This window comes from Chiloscyllium punctatum, chromosome 7 (genome assembly GCF_047496795.1).
Source record: "Chiloscyllium punctatum isolate Juve2018m chromosome 7, sChiPun1.3, whole genome shotgun sequence".
Taxonomy (NCBI): Eukaryota; Metazoa; Chordata; class Chondrichthyes; order Orectolobiformes; family Hemiscylliidae; genus Chiloscyllium; species Chiloscyllium punctatum.
Window position 1 is genome coordinate 62826839 of NC_092745.1, and position 24511 is coordinate 62851349.

General features: G+C 40.7%; 1 protein-coding gene across 7 annotated transcripts in view; it reads right to left on the bottom strand.

Moving 5' to 3' along the window:
• LOC140479733 (uncharacterized) overlaps positions 1-24511 on the bottom strand; it is a 91024-nt gene that overhangs the window by 1028 nt on the left and 65485 nt on the right. For 5 of the 7 annotated variants that reach the window (XM_072573812.1, XM_072573811.1, XM_072573810.1 and 2 more), the window contains 6 exons: positions 20590-20736; positions 20285-20388; positions 17128-17280; positions 9728-9811; positions 4154-4271; positions 3772-3934 (listed from right to left, as the gene is read on the bottom strand). In XM_072573812.1, the coding sequence (XP_072429913.1) occupies positions 3772-3934; positions 4154-4271; positions 9728-9811; positions 17128-17280; positions 20285-20388; positions 20590-20736 (769 nt within the window). The remainder of the gene's footprint in view (positions 1-3771; positions 3935-4153; positions 4272-9727; positions 9812-17127; positions 17281-20284; positions 20389-20589; positions 20737-24511) is intronic. The other 2 variants (XM_072573813.1, XM_072573815.1) reach the window with 2 other exon arrangements.

Genomic DNA, 24511 nt, shown 5'->3' on the forward strand with positions numbered 1-24511 from the left:
CCTTAGCAACGTCTTGTGCAGCTGTAACACAACGTCCTAAGTCTGGTACTCATTGCTCTGACGAATCAAGGCAAGCATGCCAAATGCCTTCTTCACCATCCTGTCTACTCGTGATGCCACTTTGAAGGAATTGTGTACCTGAACCCCTAGGTCTTTCTGTTTGAAAACACCCCCCAGAGCCCTGCCATTAACTGTGTAAACCATGCCCTAGTTTGTCTTACCAAAATACAACACCTCGCCTTTTTCTAACTCTGTCTGCCACTCGTCAACCCATTGATCCAGCTGATCAAGATCCTATTGTACTCTTAGATAAACTTCTTCACTGTCTATTATACCACTAATTTTGATGTCATCTGCAAACGTACTAACCAAGTCTCCTGTACTCTCATCCATATTGTTTATATGCATGACAAACAAAAGTGGACCAATCCTTGGGGAAAACCACTGGTTGCAGGGCCCCAATCTGAAATTAAACCCTCTGTCTCCTACCATCAAGCCAATATTGTAGCCAATTGGCTAGCTCTCCCTGGATCTCATGTGTTATATGACAAAAATGAAGCAGTATACGGAACAACCTTGATTATCCAAATGAGACAAACAGGGAGTATCTTGTTCGGATAACTGACTGTTCGGATAACTGATTGTTTGGATAATGGATAATGTTTTTATGGGCCCTTAAGATTTTGTTCGGATAATCTGAAATATGGATAATTGACATTAGGATAATCGAGGTTGTTCTGTATTTGGTATGTGATCACTATTTCAGAGAATGAATGTAGGTAGTTAGTTCCTCACTTGATATCCTTTTTCAGTGCCAATGACTACTTTGCAACAATGGCATTATCAGTAATTGCAATAACTCTACCACACCAATGGCCTAGCCTTGTCTTACCCCTTCTCCTTAATTAACATTAGTGTACATCAAGAGTGTCTGACCATTGTAGTATCCTCCTCCTAGAACTTAAGTCTCAGCATTGAGCACTGCACACAATCGCACAGCTGAGGCTACTGAGCTGTAAATCCTTGTGACTGCGCAAGCAGGGCTTGAGGGCAGGCTGCCATTCTTAATGGTATGGTGGCTCCAGTGAAGGTCTGTTAATTGGCTGTGACCTGCATTATTTCACTGCTTAAAAGGGGTCATCTTCCACTTTTGATCTCCCTGTGGGACTTGCTGGCAATCAACAACATCTAGCCTGCTATTTGTAAACTTTTTATTTCGAAAGTTGTTCATCAACAATTATCACTTAGTATCAATATGTATGCTGTCAGCCATTTGTTCCAGCTGTCTTTAGTGCAGAATTAGTGGGTAAGCGTCATGACTTCATATCATTACATTGATTTCAATGCCAAGTCTATGAGTGAAGACTGCAACACCACACCTTGTGGAAGAGTAAGAGATCTAACACTTGCCTCTGGATTTCTTTATTTAATTGCAAATGTTACCACTGCCAGATTTATACTGTAATAACAGTGAACCATGATAGTTTTGCTATTATTATTACAGCAACATTTGGGCAATTAATATGTTCGCAAAATATATAATTGGAAAATGAAATTCTGTATAGGTAAGAGTGTGGTGATGTATTTATGAAGATGGTAATCTTGCTTGGGCAAAAGAAGTCTGAATGAGGTGAAAAGGCAGCAAGGGGTACATTGGTTATGAGTAAAAGTCCTCAGTGTAGACACCAAAACATAGTCGATAAAACACTTGGAGAAGTTTGTATACTAGGTAACTGCATACCTCTTTTTGTTTGTATTTCCAATAAGTTTTTGTTTTGTCTTATGCTAAAGCTTTCTGATTGATTTAATGTAAGACCATGTTTGACCATTCTAACTGATTTGGTGTAGGCAAATCATTATTTTGAGTTTGTTTTTGATATCTTTTTATTCTTTCACGAGATATAGCCATTACTGGCAAGGCCAGCATTTGTTGCATGTCTCTAATTGCCCTTGAACTGAGTGTTGCTATGCCATTTCATACGGCCGTTCAGAGTAAGGCTGCATTCGCTGACACTGATGTATGTTTGCTATGTGCTGCTTTAAATTGACCAGATCTGCACCAGATTTCATAGTGATGGTGAGATGGGGTGAGGTGGGCTGGGGTAGTGTGGGGGGGTGCAGAAGGGAGGGGAGGGGGGAGAATAAAGGGAATCACAGCCTGGGTAGGGGAGGGGAGGGGAAGGTAGATGTTGGTGGGGAAGAAGGTTGGGAGGGTGGGGCAACAGATCAGGATGGGGTTGTGGGAGAGACTAGGAAGACTCAGGAAGAGAGAGAGGGGGGTGGGGAGAAAACTGAGTTGGGCTTTTGGAGTTTGATGGTGAGGTAGAACCAAGGGGAGCACAGAAGGGAAACATTTGGGGAGAGGACTGCCTGGCTCCTGAGCCATCCTTGCAATATCCTGTCCTGGGTCCTGGCCCTCCTTGTCACATAAAATGTGCATGATGACATTGGTGCTTGGAACCATGCATTTGTAGCTTCCCACGGTTACTGGTGTCAACAAACATTGTCCAAGAGTAAATCACATTGCTGTGGGTCTTGGAGTCACATGTAGGCCAAACCAGGTAGATTTCCTTTTTTAAAGGGAATTACTTAACAAGATGAATTTTTAAAACAATTATTGTCATGGTCGCCAATATTGAGTCTAGCTTTACATTCCAGATTTACTAATTGAATTTAAATTTCATCATTCACCATGATGAGATTTGAGCCCATGTGTCGAGAGCAATAAACTAACCTCTACAATATTTGCCTAAGTGACTACTACAACACCACTGACCCTTCTTAAGTAAAGTTAAGCAAGTAGAATATTACTTATTGGTAGTATTTCATTTCTAATTACAAATTAATAATATGAAAGATTAGAATCCAAATTATTTTAAACCCTATTGATCTTGTTAACTTACTGCACTCACCCTCTCTCCAACTGAGGATATTCTTCCAGTTAGTGCCACAGAATTAATCCTTCAAATACATCTTATTCTGCAGTAAAACTTCCTAGTGTCTTAGACTCTTCCTAAGTACATGCTGCTGACTATTGCACTCTTCCTGCTTCTCTTTGGCAGTGGATGCTAGATCAATTGTTAATTTTATATCTGAGATAATGTTCACCACCTATAAGGCACAAATCAGGAGTGTGATGGAATATCTCCCACTTGCCTGGATGAGTGCAGCTCCAACAACACTCCAGATGCTTAACACCATCCAGGACAAAACAGGCTGCTTGATTGGCACTACATCCATAAGCATCCACCCCCCACCCCCCCGCCCCCCGCCCCCCCCCCCCCACCCCTTCACCACTGACACTCAGTAGCAGCAGTGTGTACTATCTACAAGATGAACTGCAGAAATTCACCGAAGATCTTCAGACAGCACCTTCCAAACCCATGACCACTTCCATCTAGATGGACAAGGACAGCAGACATATGGGAACAGCACCACTTCAAGTACCCCTCCAAGCCACTCGCCATCCTGACTTGGAAATATATCAGTGTTCTATCACTGTCCCTGGGCCAAAATGCTGGAATTCCCTCTCTAATGGCATTGTGGGTCAACCTACAGCAAGTGAACTGCAGAAGTTCAAGGAGACAGCTGATTACCACCTTCTCAAGGACAACTACAGACTCCAATTAATGCTGGCCCAGCCTGCACTACCCAAATCTCACAAATAAATAAAATTTAAAAATGAATAAAATGAAAAATTAGTAGGTGAAAGTAATTAATTACAAAGCACTCCCGTATATCATCTTTCATTCTAGTTAGTGCAGTGCTCACCTGTGCATTAATGTTGCTTTTTTCAATGTTACCTCTCAACAATGACTTGGTGCTACAAAATTGATTGGGTAAAACTGGTGACCTTACATTGTCTATTTCACATGTAGGTGAATAGTAAATCCTGGAGCCATTTGATATTGGTGGATACTCAATGGTATCATACCTACAAGAAATAAAATTCCTGTAAGACTGTTTAAAGTATGGGAGAAAAGTTTGCTAAAGGAGGAAAATAAATTTTAAAATGTGGTAAAGGAATACAAGAGACCTACAATAATTCAAAACATTTTGTTACTTCTTCAATTTAAGAATGCATTTCAATTTGAAACATATTTATGAAAATAAAATTAATTAAGTTGTTTGTGAACCATCCAATAACACCCACCTTAATGGTGAAATAGACGCAAATATCTCAGAGTATTTATTTGGTGCAGTAGCTGAAATTCCAAGGCTGGAAGTGAGCCCATGCCTACTTTGCCCTGATGATCCCTCAGAGAGGATTTCTGTGTAGTAAAAAAAAAACACAACAGAATTAATAGAAGCCATCTATGGTTGTCTTTTTGAATAGTCCTAATATATAATATGCTTTAGCTCGAATTTTAGTATGTCTGAATGTAATTTGACTGCAGAATATCTATTAATTCAGTGAGTGAATTTTCCTCAGAGAAAGAAATTAGTTTACAGATTCAATTCCAGGTTGTGAACACAGCTCTGTTTCCAACATGGCATGAAACATGCTTTTCACAGGTATAAGGCCTTAAAATCCCAGATATGGATCTGCTGCCAATTAATGGCTGGTGTTGGGTAGGGATTGTGAAGTGAGGTAGTAATTAAAGTGGTTACAGAACAACAGGGAGGTGGCTACATTCTGGCCCAGATGCGGTTGTCATCTGTGCACGTGACAGAATCCTCATTTTCAAATTGACCAGGACAGAGTCCTGGGGTGGGACAGGGAAAGGTTGGATAAGACAGTCTGTTGCCATTTGGTAAGTTTTGTCTAAATGCTCACATTTTTGCCTTAATTAAAACTGTTCCAGACTAGCAACCCCTGTTGCTGTCAGATTGCAGCTGGTTAACTTCTGAGAGCTCCTTACAGCTACTTGCATCCATGATTATCTTAGGAGGTCAGGAGATGAACTCTTAATGAGCTCTCCTGATGACTTCAAGCTATCCAATTCATGTGGGTAGTGGTGACTTCAATTTGCTAACCAACCCCCTTGCTCTCACCTACCCCACCATCCTCAGGAAAATCAACATTCCTTAATTGGGGTAGGAAAATCTGGTCCCTGATATTTATTGTATCTGAATGACAAAATTGCATAACATGTTATTCTTGGGTCAACAACGGAGACATATTGGTTATATATAAATAAATCAGCTTTCAAGATTTAATTTGACTCATTTGTGGATTTTTATTCATTATTATGTAAACAGACATTAATGCTACCAGTTGTATTTAAGAACATATTGCATTTTATATTTATCTGAAGAAACTTCTTACTAACTCATCAGTCACATCACTGGTGTGTAAATTAAATTTGGATGCTATTTTGACATACAAAGCCTTGTGAATTCAAATGAGCAAATAACCTCAAACAGCAGCTACACTATCAAATATGGAATTTTTAAATGCTGAATATACATTGCATCTGTAAATAGAATTAAAAAGAAATTTTAAGCTGCTAAAAAAATGGAAAATGCCCTGCAGGTTACTATAGAGAGAATTTCTGTGGCTAGTTTTTTTTTTAATTAGCTCTTTTACTTTGATTTCCAGCGGTTGTGAATTATTCTTGTTCTTACACAATTGGTTCAATCGAGTTTGGGGAAATGCATCTTCATACAGAAAAAACATCTTTGAACCTGGATTCTATGTTTTAACTCGAACATTCTGTGCATGTCAATATATTAAAGTCATAATATTTTATGTTTGACTTGGTGATTTGGAGTCATATCTAGCACGAAGGAAGAGGGTTGTAGTCATTGGAGGTCATTCATCTGAGCTCCAGAACATTTCTGGAGGAGATTCTCAGAGTAGTATCCTATACCCTGACATTTTCAGCTGCTTCATCAATTACCTTCCCTCCGTCATAAGGTGAGGTGTAGGGATGTTCACCAATGATTACACAAAGTTCAGCACCATTTGTGATTCTTCAGATAATGAAGCTTTATTTGTCCAAATGCAGCAACACCTAGACCATATCTAAGCTTGGACTGATAAGAGGGGAGTAATATTCACACCACAAAGGTGTCAGGCAGTGACCAACTCCAACAAAAAAGAAGTTAACCATTGCCCTCCACATTTATTCAATTACATTACTATTGCTGAATCCCTCACTATCAATATCCTGCAGATTTCCATTGTCCAAAAACTGACTTGGACTAGTCATATAAATAATATGGCTACAAGAGTAGGTCAGAAGCTAGGAATTCAGAAGCGTCTAACTGACTTCCTGAACTCAACAACCTTTTCCACCATCTACAAGGCACAAGTCAGGAGTATGATGGAATGCTTCCTTTTATTTGAGTAAGTGCAGCTCTTGTAACACTTAGGAAGCTTGATACCATTTAGGAGAAAGCAGTTGCTTAATTGGTACCACTTCCATAAAAGAGAAAGTGAGCTCTGCAGATGCTGGAGACCAGAGTTGAAAAATGTGGTGCTGGAAAAACACAGCTGGCCAGGCAGCATCCGAGGAGCAGGAGAATCGATGTTTCGGGCATAAGCCCTTCTTCAGGAATGAGGCTGGTGTGCCAAGCGGGCTGAGATCATTGTAGATTTCTCCAGCTTCCTCATTTCCCCTCACCCCACCTTATCTCACTCCCAACCCCCGGATTCAGCACCGCCCTCTGGACCTGCAATCTTCTTCCCGACCTCTCCGCCCCCACCCCCTCTCCGGCCTATCTGTCACCCTCACCCTCACCTCCTTCCACCTATCGTATTCCCAGCGCCCCTCCTCCCAAATTCCCTCCCCCCTACCCTTTATCTCAGCCCGTTTGGCACACCAGCCTCATTCCTGAAGAAGGGCTTATGCCCGAAACGTTGATTCTCCTGTTCCTCGGATGCTGCCTGGCCTGTTGTATTTTTCCAGCACCACATTTTTCAACCACTTCCATAAACACCAACTTTTTCCACCACAGTAGCAGTAATGTGTGCCCACCACAAGATGCACTACAGAAATTCACAATGAGTCCTGAGACCTTCCAACCTCATGACTATTACCATCTAGAAGGACAAGGGCAGCAGATTCTTGGCAATATTACCAACTACAACTTCCCCTCCAAGAGATTCACCATCCTGACTTAGAAATGCATCACCATTCCTTTAGCATCACTGAGTCAAAATCCTGGAACTCCCATTCTAACAGCATTGTGGGAGTGCCAATACCAAGTGGACTGCAGCAAGAAAGCAGCTCAACATCCCTTTCTCAAGGGCAACTAGAGATGGGCAAAAAATCCTTGCCAGTGATGCCCACATCCTACGAATGATTAAAAACAATGTCCTTTTAAATCTAATCACAGGACCTTGGGATTTAAACCAACAACAGCTTAAAAAAAATTACAGACTCAACTGAATTAATTTCAAATGTTTCAAAGACAGCTTGAACTTCAAACTTAAGGGTGGATTAAAGCTAAGTTTGGCTAAATACTAACTGTAGTCATTCAGTTACACATATGACAGCCAATTATTTTGAACCTACATGCTACTTAAGAAAGACAAATGAAGTCGATGGGATCAGTGAAAGAACCATAAACATTTATAATCGAGAAAAAAAAGCTGCTTGGCCCATTGTGTGTTGGCCCATACCATCTGTTTAATAGATTGATTCAAAACTAATCCTATGATTTTAGTTCCTTCCAGACTGCTATATCTTTCTTCTCTCATCTTTAAAGATGCAATAATCTCTGCTTTAACTACACTCTGTGGTAAAGCATCCAAACTGTAATAATAAAGAAATGCCATACAACTACTCTTCTTATACTCACAATGAAATTTTTAAATTGATGATCCAGTCATGATTCAACTCCAGAACATCTCAGCTGATACATCAATGCAATAATATAGAAATTCTATTGGAGGTACTATCTTCGAGATGAGATTCAATTGAGGCTCCACTTGGCCTCTCGGGGGCATAAACCCCTTTCCTTTTCCCAGGAATATACCAAGTCAGGCTTCTTTTCCTGAAGATTGGAAGATTTCTGATCTGGGGAAACGACTGAATGTTTTCTAAGTCAAGAGTGTAATGCTGGAAAAGCACAGCAGGCTAAGCAGCATCAGAGCAGCAGGAGAATTGACATTTCAGGCATAAGCCCTTCATCAGGAAGGGCTTCTACCTGAAACATTGATTTTCCTGCTTCTCGGATGCCGCCTGGCCTGCTGTGCTTTTCCAGCATTACACTCATGACTCTGATCTCGAGCAACTGCAATCCTCACTTTCTCCTGAATGTTTTCTAAACATAATTCCCAATGTTGGTCACATATACCTTCACAGTTTACCTTCAAATAGTTAAACCATCTAAATTTATTATTGTTTTATTATACCTCCACATCTGTTTAAACTGTCTACAAAAACCCTTCATTAATTTATTCTTTTTTAGTGACACATACCGCACACTGGAAAAATGCATAGTTCTCTTTCCTTTTCCTCAACACTAACCATATAGATGTTGATGTATTACTGGTGGGATGAAATTGATCTTGGGTGGTGATAGAAAACAGGTGATAATAAATGTACAGCTTGATTGCCTGATCCCTATTGATTTCAATGGGGAATTGTAAAAGGAGCTGTTTTATTTTTATTAGCTTACTTCACACTCCCACTGAAGACCAGTTTCACCCATGATCTGATCATTGTTTTGAGTAAATGTAAGATACCAAAATTTTTATTTATTCTTCATGCTCTGAAGTTGTGGAATTCAATATTGAGTCCCAGAGGCTATAAAGTGCCAAGCAGAAACTGAGGTTTCTCTAGCTTGCATTGATCTTCATTAGAACACTGTAGAAGGCCCAGAACAGAAATATTTGCACAGGAGTAAGGTGGTTTATTGAAATGGTAAACAACAGGAAGATTGTGTAATTCCTATGGACAGTGCAGAGGTGTTTCACAAAGCAGTATCCAGTTTGCATTTGGTCTCTCCAGTGTATAGGTGACTACAAATATGAGCTGCTGATACAGTAGACTAGACTGAAACAATTTTACTTTATTCTGCTTTACCGAGCTCCCCCACTCCCCCCTCAGCTTCATAATTCAGAGAAAATGCTTATGGTAACAGCAAGATACCCTTAAAGGTGGATGAAGGAGAGGACATCTCAAAATGGTCTACCCTTTCTCATCAACCTTTATGAATCTGAAATAAGGATGGTCTTTGCAGCCAATTACCACTGTCAGGGGTGTGTCTCTCCATAGAGTGGCTTGCAGCTGGAGCTGAACACAGGCAGACATGACAAGCCAGCTTGGGGTGCTGGCCCATTCTACTATCAGGAGGTGACCTGCAGGAAACTGACTTTTTCATACCACTATGAGGACTTGGAAGTGATTGGAAAATCCAGGTGGCCTCTAACAATTGATCTTGAGATGCCATTAACAGTCTGTTTCAAGAAAAATGGCTTGGGGTCAGAATGGAGACAAAGGACTGAAATGCAGGCCAGCAGCCCAAAATTCAATGCATGTCTGTTCATATTCATGTTCCTGGTGGAGGCTAAAATTCCATATTTCAAGCAGGCTCAGAGTGGAAGGACAATGTGGTAAAACATTTTAAGAAAGGGATTTACAAATCTAAGGAATTAGTAGAATTTCATGATGTGATTCAAGAATCAGCTGATGTGATTGCTCCTCAAATTCATATTATTTGTTAAAAAGCAATAGTCACTTCTGCTACTAAATAGTCACAGGGTTGCAACTCATCACATTATACTTATCTATAGTGCTCATTTATTAGAATGATTATTCTTCCTCGTTCTCACTATGAGGTGTTTTCTTACTGCACAAAAAACAGCTATTCATTTTCGGTCTATGTAAATTCAGTCCATTTGTTGATGAGTGTAAGCCTGTTGATATAAAAAATGAATAATGTGCCTTGTTAAACAAAATATTAATCATCACACCATCTGAGAATGTGCTGTAAAACGTTTCAATAGATTGCAACATTTTCTTTTCATCTTTCAAAAACTGAGTTTGTATCTAGTTCTGATAGGATGAAAATCCATTTGTCTTCCAGCTAAAAGTGTTCCCAATGAACTGAATTTAAGCAATTTTAAGCAATTTTTCAGCTATTTACAATTAGGTTAGCTCATCTTGTTGGATGGCTGGTTTATGGTGTAGAGTAATGCCAAAGGTATGGGTTCAATTCCCACAGTGGCTGAGGTTACCATGAAGGACTATCCTTCTCAACCTCTCCATTTGCCTGAGGCATAGTGACTCTCAGGTTAAACCACCACCAGTTGTCTCTATGATCTGGTAGGACTAAGGCAACTTTATCTTTATGTATTTACATTCAGCACCAAATGGTGTTATATTTTCAAATTCTCCACAAGGCTGGACAAATTGGTAATAGAAGTATTCCAAAAATATGTTTGATGGCGGTGGGTATGTGTTTTTCTAAGCTTAATGTTAAAGCATAATGTTGACGTACAGTACAAGAAGCTATATTCTGACACGAGTAGTTGAAAAGGCAAATACTCTACATTGTAGTTTTGATATTCTGTGATGGCACAAAATTTCACCAAACATTTTTAAAAATATGTTTTGTCTTTTGTTCAAGGTGTACACGCAGAAGACTTGATGCCATAAGTATTTTCTACATTAATTTGTAGGTGTAATTTACCAATCACAATGCAATAAAAAAATGTTTTCTTAGCTGGATAAACTGCCCTGTTATATTGTACTTTTATATAGGGTATTTTACTTGGATTCAGCATCTCCAAACACTTTCTTCAGATCTATCCTCTATGAACCAAAGTGCATTTTTACCTGCTCATTATCTAGAAAATCAATAATTTGGAAGTGAACAGGATGTTTTGTTATTGGCAATGCAGGACAAATAACCTATGAATTAAATAATCTATCTACTGAAAATCAAGGTAAATTACAAATTCAGTAGAAAATAGCCCACACCTGCTTTACCATTCTCTATATATTAAGACAAAAAAGATGCACCTCCCTAGATAATCTCTAAATTCAGAATCATGGCTATTCTTTTGTATACAGTAAAATACAGTACTATAGTAGAATGATTGACTTAGTGCAATCTCTTGATTGACTTCAGACTGACTGTTCCACATAGTTACAGTCACAAAATACACTTTTTTGGAAGTTGTCTGAAATGAAGCTCCTTTTATTTTAAAAAAAACTGAATTTCTAATTAAATGATCAGTCATATTTTGTCAGTTATGCCTATAGAACTTTGCTGTCCTTGTCTTAATCCCAAAAATCCCACTGACCTATTACTCCTGTTATTTTAGCAGGTTGAATCTCTTGGAAATCTCTTGGCAACCGTAGAGACAGACATCACTGCCAGTCTGAGAGGCGGTCAGGTCTACCAATCAGAAATTGGTGTGGAGGCAGAGCTGAGGAGTCAGACATCACACAGAGCTGAGGTAATAGGGGACTCCATAGTGAGAGGGACTGAAAGAGGTTTCTGCTGCAACAGGCGGGATTTGAGGATGGTGTGTTGCCTTCCTGGTGCCAGGATTAAGGACATCATAGACAGAGTGCAGAAAATCCTCAAGGGTGAAGGTGAAGAGCCAGATGTGGTGGTGCATGTTGGCACAAATGTCGGGAAGAAGAGGAGGGACATTCTACAGCGGGACTTCGGAGAACTCGGAAGAAGGCTGAAAAGCAGGAACATCCAGGGTGGTTATCTCTGGTTCGCTTCCAGTTCGTCAGGCTGGAGAGGACAGGAACAGGGACATAATGGACTTGAATTTGTGACTGGGGAACTGGTGCAGGAAGCAAGGATTTAAATTCTTGGATCACTGGGGTATGTTTAGTGGTAAGGATAAATTATACAAGAGGGATGGGTTGCACCTTAATAGGTGGGGGACCAGCGTTCTGGCAGGTAGGGTTTGCTACTACAACACAGCTGCGTTTAAACTAAATAGCGGGGGGGTGGGGGTGGGAGGGGGGGGGGGGAGTAGGGGACAAACTGGAAGTTTAAGAAGGAAGTTAAAGGGAAAGTTAGAACAAGAGAAGTCAAGAAGGACAACGGAATCAATGGAGCAGAAAACTCAAAAAAGGATTATGCTGTAAGGTCAAGTGAAATGGGGATTGATAGGAAGGGTGAGGGGAGTAACAAATTAAAAGTATTATATATGAATGCATGAAGCATTAGAAATAATGGATGAGCTTGAGGCTCATTTGGAAATTGGCAGTTACGATGTTGTGGGGATAACTGAGACGTGGCTTCAAGTGGACAGGGCCTGGAAAATGAATATTCAAGGCTATATGTGCTATCGTAAGGACAGACTGACTGGCAGTGGGGGTGGGGTGGCCCTGTTGGTAAGGAATGATATTCGGTTCAGTGCGCGGGGGGACTGAGAATCAGGGGATGTAGAGTCAGTATGGATAGAGCTGAGAAATTCTAAGGGTAGAAAGACCCTAATGGGAGTTATCTACAGGCACCCAAACAGTAGCCTGGATGTAGTGTGTAAATTGAATAAGGAGCTGAAATTGCCTTTTGCAAAGATATTACTACAGTTGTTATTAGGGGATTTCAACATGCAGGTAGACTGGGAGAATCAGAATGGTACTGGACCCCAAGAAAGGGAGTTTGTGGAGTGCCTCCAAGATGGATTCTTAGAACAACTTGTGCTGGAGACTACCAGGGAGAAAGCAGTTCTGGATCTGCTGTTGTGCAACGAACCAGATTTGATCAGGGACCTCAAAGTAAAGGAGACATTAGGAGGTAGTGACCACAATACAATAAGCTTTAATCTGCAGTTTGAAAGGGAAAGGGTAGAATTGGAAGTGACAATATTTCAGTTGAATAAGGGGAACTATGGAGCTATGAGGGAGGAGCTGGCCAAAGTTCAATGGTGCAATACCCTAGCAGGGATGGCAGAACAACAACGGCAGGTATTTCAGGGTATAATGCAGAAAATGCAGGATCAGTTCATTCCAAAAAGGAAGAAAGATCCTAAGGGGAGGCAGGGATGGTCATGGCTGACGAGGGAAGTTAAGGACCATATAAAGACAAAAGGGAAAAAGTATAACATAGCAAAGATGAGTGGGAAATCGGAGGACTGGGAAGCTTTTAAAGAACAACAGAGGATAACTAAAAAGGAAATACGCAAAGAAAAATTAAGGTACGAAGGTAAACTGGCCAAAAATATAAAGGAGGATAGTAAAGGCTTTTTTAGGTATGTGAAAAGAAAAAAAATAGTTAAGACTAAAATTGGGCCCTTGAAGACAGAAACGGGTTAATTTATTATGGGAACAAAGAAATGGCAGAAGAGTTGAATTGGTACTTTAGATCTATCTTCACTGGGGAAGACACGAGCAATCTCTCAGATGTAATAGTGGCTGAAGGACCTGAACTGAAGGGAATTTATATTAGGCAGGAAATGGTGTTGGAGAGACTGTTAGGTCTGAAGGCTGGTAAGTCCCTGGGACCTGATGGTCTGCATCCCAGGGTACTGAAGGAGGTGTCTCTAGAAATTGTGGATGCATTGGTGGTCATTTTCCAATGTTCTATAAATTCAGGATCAGTTCCTGTGGATTGGAGGGTGGCTAATGTTGTCCCACGTTTTAAGAAAGGAGGGAGAGAAAACAGAGAATTATAAACCAGTTAGTCTGACTTAGTGGTGGGAAAAATGCTGGAGTCAATTATAAAGGACGAAATTACGACACATCTGGATAGCAGTAACAGGATAGGTCAGAGTCAGCATGGATTTATGAAGGGGCAATTATGCTTGACTAATCTTCTGGAATTTTTTGAGGATGTAACTCTGAAGATGGACCAGGGAGATCCAGTGGATGTAGTATACTTGGACTTTCAGAAAGCCTTTGATAAAGTCCCACATAGGAGGTTAGTGAGCAAAATTAGGGCACATGGTATTAGGGGCAGAATACTGACATGGATTGAAAATTGGTTGGCTGACAGGTAACAAAGAGTAGTGATAAATGGCTCCCTTTCGGAATGGCAGGCAGTGACCAGTGAACAGTGCTGGGACTGCAGCTTTTTACAATGTACATTAATGATATAGATGAAGGTATTAAAAGTAATATTAGCAAATTTGCTGATGACACAAAGCTGGGTGGCAGGGTGAAATGTGAGGAGGATGTTAGGAGATTACAGGGTGACCTGGACAGGCTAGGTGAGTGGACAGATGCATGGCAGATGCAGTTTAATGTGGATAAATGTGTGGTTATTCACTTTGGTGGCAAGAACAGGAAGGCAGATTACTACCTAAATGGAATCAAGTTAGGTAAAGGGGCAGTACAATAAGATCTGGGTGGTCTTGTAACATCAGTCAATGAAAGCAAGCATGCGGGTATAGCAGGCAGTGAAGAAAGCTAGTAGCATGCTGGCCTTCATAACAAGAGGAATGGAGTAAAGAAGCAAAGAGGTCCTTCTGCAGCTGTACAGGGCCCTGGTGAGACCGCACCTAGAAAACTGTGCAGTTTTGGTCTCCAAATTTGAGGAAAGACTTTCTGGCAATTGAGGGAGTGCAGCGTAGGTTCACGAGGTCAATTCCCGGAATGGCGGGACTACCTTACGCTGAAAGATTGGAGCGACTGGGCTTGTATATGCTTGAGTTTAGAAGGCTGAGAGGGGATCTGATTGAGATGTATAAGATTATTAAAGGATTGGACACTCTGGAGGCAGGAAGCATGTTTCCGCTGATGGGTGAGTCCCGAACCAGAGAACACAGTTTAAAAATAAGGGGTAGGCCACTTAGAACAGAGTTGAGGAGAAACTTCTTCACCCAGAGAGTGATGGGTGTATGGAATGCTCTGCCCCAGAAGGCTGTGGAGGCCAAGTCTCTGGATACTTTCAAGAAATAGTTGGATAGAGCTCTTAAGGATAGTGGAATCAAAGGTTATGGGGATAAGGCAGGAACAGGTTACTGATTGAGGATGATCAGTCATGATCATAATGAATGGTGGTGCTGGCTCGAAGGGCAGAATGGCCTACTCCTGCACCTATTGTCTATTGTCTATTGTTCACTGATGAATAGTGACTCCCTGTCAAATATGACCCAAGTTTGAAATTCTCACTCTTTCATTCCTACCAAGCCCTCACCCTGTTCTATCTCTGCCAACCCTACATCCCTTATGATTCCTTGCTGCAATCTGATAATTTGCACATTCCAAATTTTAATTGCTCCCATCATTGCCCAGACACACCTTCATCTCTCCAGTTTAAAACTCTGGAATTCCCTCCCCAACTCAGCAACAATAACTTTTACTTATATAGTGCCTTTGGAGTATTTTATTTTGTTAAAATGCTTCGCAGGAACATCATCAGACAAAATTTGATATTGTCATATTTAAAAAGATTTTAGAATAGTTCACCAAAAACGTGGTCAAAGAAGTAGGTTTTCAGGACCATCAAAGTGAGGAAATTGAGGTAGGAAGTTGTGTAGAACTAGGGAGGAAATTGTTAAGTTTAATGCTTGGCAGCTGAAAGCATGACTGCCAGTGGTGGAACTCAACAGGTCAGAACTGGAGAAGCATAGTTATCTCTGTGGGTGGTAAGGTTGAAGCAGATTATAGGGATGCTGATATTGCTATCTAGGCAAATGCAACAATAATTCTATACCAGGAACAACCCACATGCAGGCGGTAAGACACGCTAGTGGAATAGAGGAACCTTGATTATCCCATCGAGATGGGTGGGCACTATTTTGTTTGGATAATTGATTATTCAGTTAACTGATTCAATGTCTCTCCTCTGGGGCTCTGAGTTTTCTGAAGTTTCCTTTTTCCTTGCTCTGCCTGCCTTGTTCCCTTTCTCTGTCTCAGGGTTTGTTTCTGAGCAGACACACATTTGTGTGTAAGGGACCTGCAGCATTGCTAAAGCCTCAGCGCCCCCCTGCCATCAGTTCAATGGGATTGACACAGCGAGCACATGCTAAGTCCGCTCCCTGTTCAGGAGACAAGGCAGCAGCACATAGCGTGAGAGCCACAACCCCCTCCAATCCCTCCCACCGTCAGCGCCCCTGCCTGACTCCCAACCCCATCCAGGCCACACCCCAACCCTGCCCCCGTCCGCCCACCCCTACTGTCCACCCTCCAACCCCATCCAAACCCTCTCCCTATCCATTCCCTTCCACCGTCCACCCCACAACCCCCTCCAAACTTGCTCCTCATCTACCCCCAACCCCGCTCCCCTCCGCCCTCACCCCAACTCTGTTCAAACCCCCCTCCCCCCTCAACTCTGTCCAAACTCAGCCCCTGTCTGCCACCCCCAACCCCATCCAAACACACCCACTGTCTGCCCCCGGCCAACGCCCACCTCCCCCCAACCCCTCTCCAGGGCAGCTGGAGTGAACACAAACAGTAAGACTGCTGTTGCCTTTGGAGAGATTATCTGGGGATGGTAGGACTTAGGGTACACCCCTATGTGGAACTCCAGAGAAGGTGTGGGGAGACAGAGAGTGGGCGGTCAGTCATTTGGAGATGGTGCCTGGGCTCTCATCGATGATCAGGACTGTTCTCGGCAGCATTTCAGTAAGCCGAGTACATTTTTAATCATTGTAACCAAAAGATGCAATCAGTGTTGGAAACACCTCTTCGATGTAATGTTTCTATTGGGACCTTGAGATCTTCTTCGGATAATCCGAAATTCAGGTAATTGGTATTTGGATAATTGAGGTTCCCTCGTAGTTGCCGTCTTGATGGTTTCTTTCTAAATAATATTCGGCCAGAATATTTTAATGAATTCATAAATGTTCTGTTCACTTACAAAATGATTTTTTTCCATGAATCAATTAAGTGGAATTTTCTTAAATATCTAGTTAAAAATCACACAACACCAGGTTATAGTCCAACAGGTTTATTTGGAAGTACTAGCTTCCGGGGCACTGCTCCTTCAACATGTAACCTGTTGAAGGAGGAGTTCTCTGAAAGCTAGTACTTCCAAATAAACCTGTTGGGACTATAACCTGGTGTTGTGTGATTTTTAACCTTGTCCAACCCAGTCCAAAACTGGCACCTCCACATCTTAAATTTCTATTCAGTGAAATGGCTCAGATCCTCAAGTAATTGCTTCTCCATAAATAGTTACCAAAATAACACTTTTTCTCTACATACTAAATATACTTTAACATTAAAATTGAATACTTTTCCAATCTGTGCTGTTATCTTTTGTTCCTATTTGCAAGTGAAGGCTCACCGTTAGTAATGTATAAATAAGTATTACCTTTATATGAACCTTTTAGCCAAGTTCTGCTTGATTTGTGACCTTCTGAGTAACTTCGTTTATGATGAGATGTTCTTGGTTTTTCCAAGAAATCTTGCTTTGCATATACAGATATTTGTGTATCAGAAAAAAATAGATCTTCCATTCTGTTGTCTGTAATAAAACAGTAATAAAATAAATTACTCATTTATAATGAAACTATTGAGAATTATAGAAACTAACTTCCATATTACAATTATTGAGAGGTATATATATTTCTATATATTTAGTAACATGTCACATTGGTGAAATTGTGAATATGATGGCTTAAGCAGAATCATTTCTGAATTGTAAATTGCAAGCCTGGTATCTTGCAAATATGTCTCATAGGAAAAGGCATAAATTTCCATTGGGATAATCAAACCAAGAGTTAAACAATAAAATACCTCATGAAATAAAAACTCTGGTGCTGTTACCAAGCTATGTTGCCTAATATGTTGTGGAAGATGTAGGAGAGCCAAAGGTAAGTGCAGATTTATCTGTACCATTTGTACAATGTTTTGGGAATGCAAATGTAGCTGGAAATATGATTAGAGAGCAATAAAAGGTAAAGGGAAATTACCACAGTAGTTGTATAAATTATATTTGTTTCATTTTCTTTGCCTTTAGATAATACAAAGTGAGATGCCATTCAGGTGAAACAGAACAGAAGAGAATGAACGAATGAAAATTGCTTTCCATATCTATCCAACCAGCTGCATTCTCACCCAAGCCACCATTCACTTATTCACACTTAGCAGCCCAGAGAAATTCATCTCGAAAAAGAGTATAGTTCTGAAAACAATTTTGTACTGGATAAGTTACAATACCTAAGGGTTCTGGAGGAATCAGAACTGATACAGATAGTTAATGTCTTTTCTATAGGGAATGGTATGGTCTGTACATTGTTGAAAGAATAATTCCTAATTGGTGACTTTTTCATTTGTTGTAGTTTTATACTGTGTTGTTTCTTCATTCCTCTGTTATTCTTCTGCTTCCTTATAAAAATATAGGGGCTCCGTAATGCAAAGCTGGGAAGGAAAAGAGTTCCCTGCCTGCAACTAATAAAAGACAACTTGCAGAATCCTTTTTTTGCACAACTGGAAGAGCATTCTTCTTATAACTTCAGCCAATGTTTGTAGTCCCATAATTGTGACTGTGATCACCTCCTGATTTGAGAGTTCACATGGGCAGTTTTAAGTTAAGTCAATTGGTAAACCAAATTTTTTGGGTCAGCTAACTGCTAACATTCCCCAATCACTTCTCCTGAAATGCAGCAAATATTTTAAAATATTTAGTCCTGGTATATGCTTATGCTACCAATTCCAGTTCCTTAGAACAGAACTGCTTCATAAAGTATTTTATACTCCACAAGCATGATTTTCCCATTTTCAGATGACTCATGAGGGCAGAAGTGTTGAATGTCAACTAACTTGACACTTCAATTTCCGAGAAAATATGACGGATTGTGCGCTAAACAGAGGCCAGAGGTTTCTTGGTCCTAAAGATCATGTGTCATGGCTTACTCCTTATAGGATGTAAAGGCAAGAAGGTGGCTTTTCTTTTGCTTCTCCCAGGTGGGACTCACAGGGAGGTGAGTTGGAGGGGATGAAGGCAAAGAAGCAGGTAGGTTTCAGTGGGTATCACATTGTCCCTCCAATTTCCCCAGATCGGGGAAATTGGAGACCACTCCCTTAATCTGACAGATCACTTTGGTTACACAGTAAGGAATCTAGCCACTTTTCATGTCTAATAGGAAGGCAGGTTATCTGTGAAATTTCAGGTTGAGTCCCCCCCCCCCCAACCAAATGCACAATTTGACAACTTAGGAACCTTTATCGATGGCATGTTGAGAAAGTCCTGGTAGATCATCTTGCTCAAAAATTAATTGATGAGGTGGTGAAAAGATGATGAGTTTCTGCCTAGGGACAACTTGCCTAATTATAATTTCCTCTACTTGCCTCTAAGGAGGATAAAATGCTGCCTTAACTTTCAAAAAAATGTCCTTTGCAGTACAAAGTAAATTATCACTGTAACAACATTGGCATCTACCGGATAGTATGGAAAGTTTTCCAGGTATGTCGTGTCTGAAAAAAACAAGTCAAATCCAACCTGGTCAACTCCCACACCATTAGTCTAGTCTCAATCATCAGTAAAGTGATGGAAGGTGTCATCAAGAGTGCTATCAAGCAACACCCTGCTCAGCAATAAACTGCTTACTGATGCCCAGTTTGGGTTCAGCTCGGGCTCCTCCACTCCTGACATCATTACAGCATTGGTACAAACATGACAAAAGAGCTGAATTCCAAAGCTGAGGTGAGAGTGACAGCCCTTGACATCATGGCCTCATTGGACCAAGTGCAGCATCAAGAGACACTTGCAAAACTTGCAATGGGTAACGGAGCAAATTCAAGACTGGGCCTCAGTGCTTTCTTTCTCACTGACTCCAAAATTAGACATCACCCTTACTTCCAAAAGCCCTTTGCTATTTACAGGTCTTCATTGTTCCTAGCATTAGCTGCTACCAGCTTTCTCTCTTTACCTGTTTCCAAGCTGTCCTAGCTCCAGCATTATCCTGTATGTCTTCCCCTGCAGTTATCCCTATGGCAACTTGGAAACGTGAGATGTCCCAGATAAAGATTTCAATTAATACACCTTCCAAAATATATCTTTGATTCTACATGTGTCTTACATTAACCACTTATGAAGACATCTGAAGATACCTCATCTTGACTAAGACTCAGAAAGGGACCAACTGTTGTTTAAGTATTTCCCAATTCTAACTTTCACCTTATTACATAAACATAGGCCATTCTTTGGATTATAATTATTTTAGGTTGGTTTACCAACTTCCCACGAGGTGCTCCATTATCTTACTTTTAAAAACTTAAAAGTTATCATCTTAAAACATGCAAATCATGAAATTAGACATTTTTGCAAAACATATGGTCATAGTCTGTAAACTTAATAAACAGACCTACATCTTTCATAAATACACTTAATAATAATTTTACTTTGTAGATGAAAATTTCTCACTATGGCATGATCTGGTTCAATATAGTTTATGTTAGAAAATGTACAACCTATATGGCAAATCTACAAGGGCATAAGATAACATGGAAGAGTTTAAAGCACTCACTTAGTTTTGGATTTGAAGCACCTTCATCTCCTCTAAGCCAACTACAGGATCTTCTTTTTAGGCTGTTTAAGAAATTCGTGGTTAACTTAACATTGTCCTCACATCTGTTGTTTAAAAGAAAATACGTTAAATGTAAAATAAGTGTAAAAACTTTATATGAAGAGAATTAATTCCATAATCAAAGCATTCATCTGCAGACACTGTTGAAATAAAACTGTTACTATCCATTAAGATTCATAGTCGTAAACTTAATAAACAGACCCACATTTTTCATAAATACGCTCTAATATTATTAATAATTTTACCTTGTAGATGAAAATTTCTCACTATGGCACGATCTGGTTCGATATCTTTGTCTCTGTGATGGAGATACATTGGACAACTTTGAAAGATTTTCCTCTAGTGATCGCTTGAGTTTTGAGACTTCATTTTGCAGCTCCAAGACTTCTTCACTTTGGTAAAGAAATAAGTAGATTAATAAATCTCTTTGCACGAGTATATTAACAGCATTACATCTTGAGGATACAGTAATAAGTACATTTTATATATAGTTGGCAATCTTTAAACTTTTGGGACTCCCTTTTGTACTTGTCCACCTCAAATCTGCACATCCACAATTAAAAGGCAGAGTGCACTGAGCAATAGAATTTAACACCAGTAACACATTTAGAATAAGTCATCCAGTTCACTAGATAAAAACATCAGGCTAAATCGTACATTTTTTTTGTCCAAGTCTGAATAGAATTGAGTTTATTTGAGATTTTCTTGCCAAGAGGCAGCAGGATTTCTGAGCGCTATTTCACCAAACCTGCCTCATTAATTACCTTCGCAACCCTAAGGTGTCTCTCATGTCTGATTTCTGCTCCATCTTGCCACATGCTGTTTCTAGAACAACTTGCCAGTCAGCAGGTATCCCAGGATTCGCTGGCCTCTTTTACATCCACACAATCTTTAAAAGTCCATTGTATACCTAGACAAACACTGTCAGTATGAATCTGCTGTGCATCGTTCCTGATATTTGCCCTGGACATGGCAGGCAAGTAGAATTCAGTGTACTACTTTGTAGGCAGGGTGCTGTTGGATGCAATGGTGCCCAGGAAGGTCTTCCTCAACCCTCATGACCAGCAATAGACGTCACAGCACCAGACTCACGTGGTGGTCTTCGTCTGAGGTGGCCACTCAGAATAAGACCGTCTCAACTGCATGGAGGAATTTCCAGCAGTGTAGGAAGGAGATCGCTGTCTTTCTCAACTCTGCTGTCTAAGATCTAACATTTCCTCTCTGATATCTCACATTCACTTGATTTCTCCCTTTGTACTCACCTCCCACCAAAGCTCATGTTCTACCATTCTCAAAACTACCTGCACCATCTTGCCCTACTTGCTCTCACTCACACCTAACTCCGACAGCATTAAACCTGTATGTCCTCTGCACTGCCTGCTCATTTGCTTGGGACTCACTTGCACCAAAATCAACAGCTTTGCCACCTACTTTGATCTGCTTAATCCCTGTCTCTTTCTCATTCCAGGAGGTAAACAGCTCATAGTAGGGCATATAGAGTCAAGTCAAGGCTTCCATCACCCCTTATTTGGAGAGGATCCTGATTCTGCCCATCCTGACCATACCCTGGACTTGTATCTGAGCGGCCCTTAACGTAATGTGCTAGAATCCCTAAGCAAAGGCTATCCTCATTGTCTGGACTGAGACCCGCTGACAATTGTGACAAACTTTCAGGCTTTGTCTCCACCATCCCACTGACCTTTCACAATTACCCCCGATCTGCATTCACCTATCGCCTTCCCAGCTACCTTCCCCCATTTATTTCTCAGCCCCCTTCCCCCTCCACATTCCTGATGAAGGGCTTATGCCCGAACTGTCAACTCTCCTGTTCCTTGAATGCTGCCTGACCTGCTGTGCTTTTCCAGTGCTACACTTTTCAAGTCTGCACAGAACAGCAAAACAGGAGAGTAATAAAAGCCTGAAAGGAAAATTAACAAAAAAGCAAGGGAAGGCAATGCAAGGCATCAATACTGTGAGCACTGGATTAACTCAAAACTCAAAACAGTTAGTGAAGAGATGTGCCTGGAGCAGGTCATGAGCTGGGTGCTGACAGTGACTTTATTGGAGCATTACAATGATAGTGACTGGTGCAGCATTGCACTGATGTGCTGAACCGTAAGATGAATTGGAAATGAAGCTGGCAGATGTTGGATACCAGTATCCATGAAGTAGGGGTGCATTTGGTAGTACCCATGGAATATGCCTTGAGATCTTGGTGCCAGATTTCCAATATGGACTCCATTTGGAATAACTGATGAGCTGAATCTGCTTGGTTTCTTTGTCATATTTTCCGAATGTCTATCTTCTTTGGTGAGTGGAAAATAGGGGATATTGATTATCAAATAAAAGATTTGGTGGAAATGTTACTGCCTCAAAATTTGTAGGGGTTGACAGGGACAGCTATATAAAATTCAACATAAAGCATGCAGGGGTGGGGTGGGGGGATATCCTGACTTTCAGGCACAAGTTATGACTACCCCTCAAGGTTCCAATGTCTCTCTCTCAGCCACCTCCCCCAGTATAGTGGTGAAGCAACGGCCTTTAAATGATATTTCATGGTTTGCCATGCTAGTGCACAGCCAGTGTTTAAAGGTAGCATCTACAGCCTCTATGCCAAAGATCCCGGCAGTGGCAAGCACTTCTCCCTCTTCATAATTCAATGAGAAGAGCACTGTGGTTGCCGGATATATAATTAAAGAATTGAACAGAGAAAGAATGTTTGAGAAAAATTGCCATATGCCATGGCAGGAAACCCATTGAAAATGACACAGCCAAAATATGGGAAAATTCAGCCTTTAAAGTTGAGCAAATGAAAGGGGAAAGTTGGGAAGAAGAATAAAAGGGATAGTTTGTGATAGGGTGGAGGGTAGGAGAGATTAAGTGACAAAACGTTTCATGGTGAAAAACCAAAAGGAATAACAATGGGACAAGTAAAAAAAAAGTCTGCCAATGATCCCGGCAGTGGCGAGCACATAGGGGAAATACGAATTGGCAGGATAGAAGTCATCCAAAAGCAAACTACAGGATTTAAGAAAGAAATGAGAGAAAAAGATCAGCAAAACAAAATGAGGGCAGGGGTTAAGGTCTATAGTTTTTGAACACAATATTGAGTCCAGAGGCTGTTAAGTGCAGTTCCTTAGACTTGTGTTAATCTTTATTGAAACACTGCAGAAGGCCAAGCAGAAAAAGATCAGAAAGGGTGCAAGATAGATAAATTTGTACACCATTTGTACAGTTTTTTTGTTACCTTTTTTCTCACTTTGAGCAGAATTTCATGTTTATCTGCATCATGTTTTAGTTGCTTGTGCAGTGAACTCACATATTTTGTTTGTTTAACTCAACCTATGGACTACCTAGTCGATTTCTATTACAGCCCCTGGTTTGGTGGAATTTATAAATCCGATCAGTTTAATGGATTTTCTTAAGTCATTGATGCCTATTGGAAAAGTAGTGGTCTCAACTTTGAACTTTGGGATATTCCACTAACTACTCACCCATTGAGCATGGCTCATCTGTTGATTTCAACACTCGAGCAAATTTCTCATCCATTGTTACGTTTTTGACCTGAATTTCCACAGTTTTAAGTTTATCTATTAATGATGTAGGTTTGCTCACTGACCTGGAAGGTTCGTTTTCAGACGTTTCTCACCATTTTAGGTAACATCTTCAGTGAGCCTCCATGTAGCCTGCTTTCTATTTATGTGTTTGGGTTTCCTTGGGTTGGTGATGCCATTTCCTGTGGTGACGTCATTTCATATGGTGATGTCATTTCTTGTTTTTTTTCCAGAGGGTGGTAAATGAGATCCAAGTCAATATGTTGGCTCATAGAGTTCTGGTTGGAATGCCATACTTCTAGGAATTCTCAAGTGTGTCTCTGTTGGCTTGTCCTAGCGTGGATGTGTTGTCCCAGTCGAAGTGGTGTCCTTCCTCATCCGTATGTAAGGATATGAGTGAGAGTGGGTCTTGTCTTTTTGTGGCTAGTTGATGTTCGTGTATCCTGGTGGCTAGTTTTCTGCCTGTTTGACCAATGTAGTGTTCGTTACAGTTCTTGCAAGGTATTTTGTAAATGGCATTAGTCTTGCTTGTCTGTATAGGGTCTTTCAAGTTCATTAGCTGCTGTTTTAGTGTGTTGATGGGTTTGTGGGCTACCACAATGCCAAGGGGTCT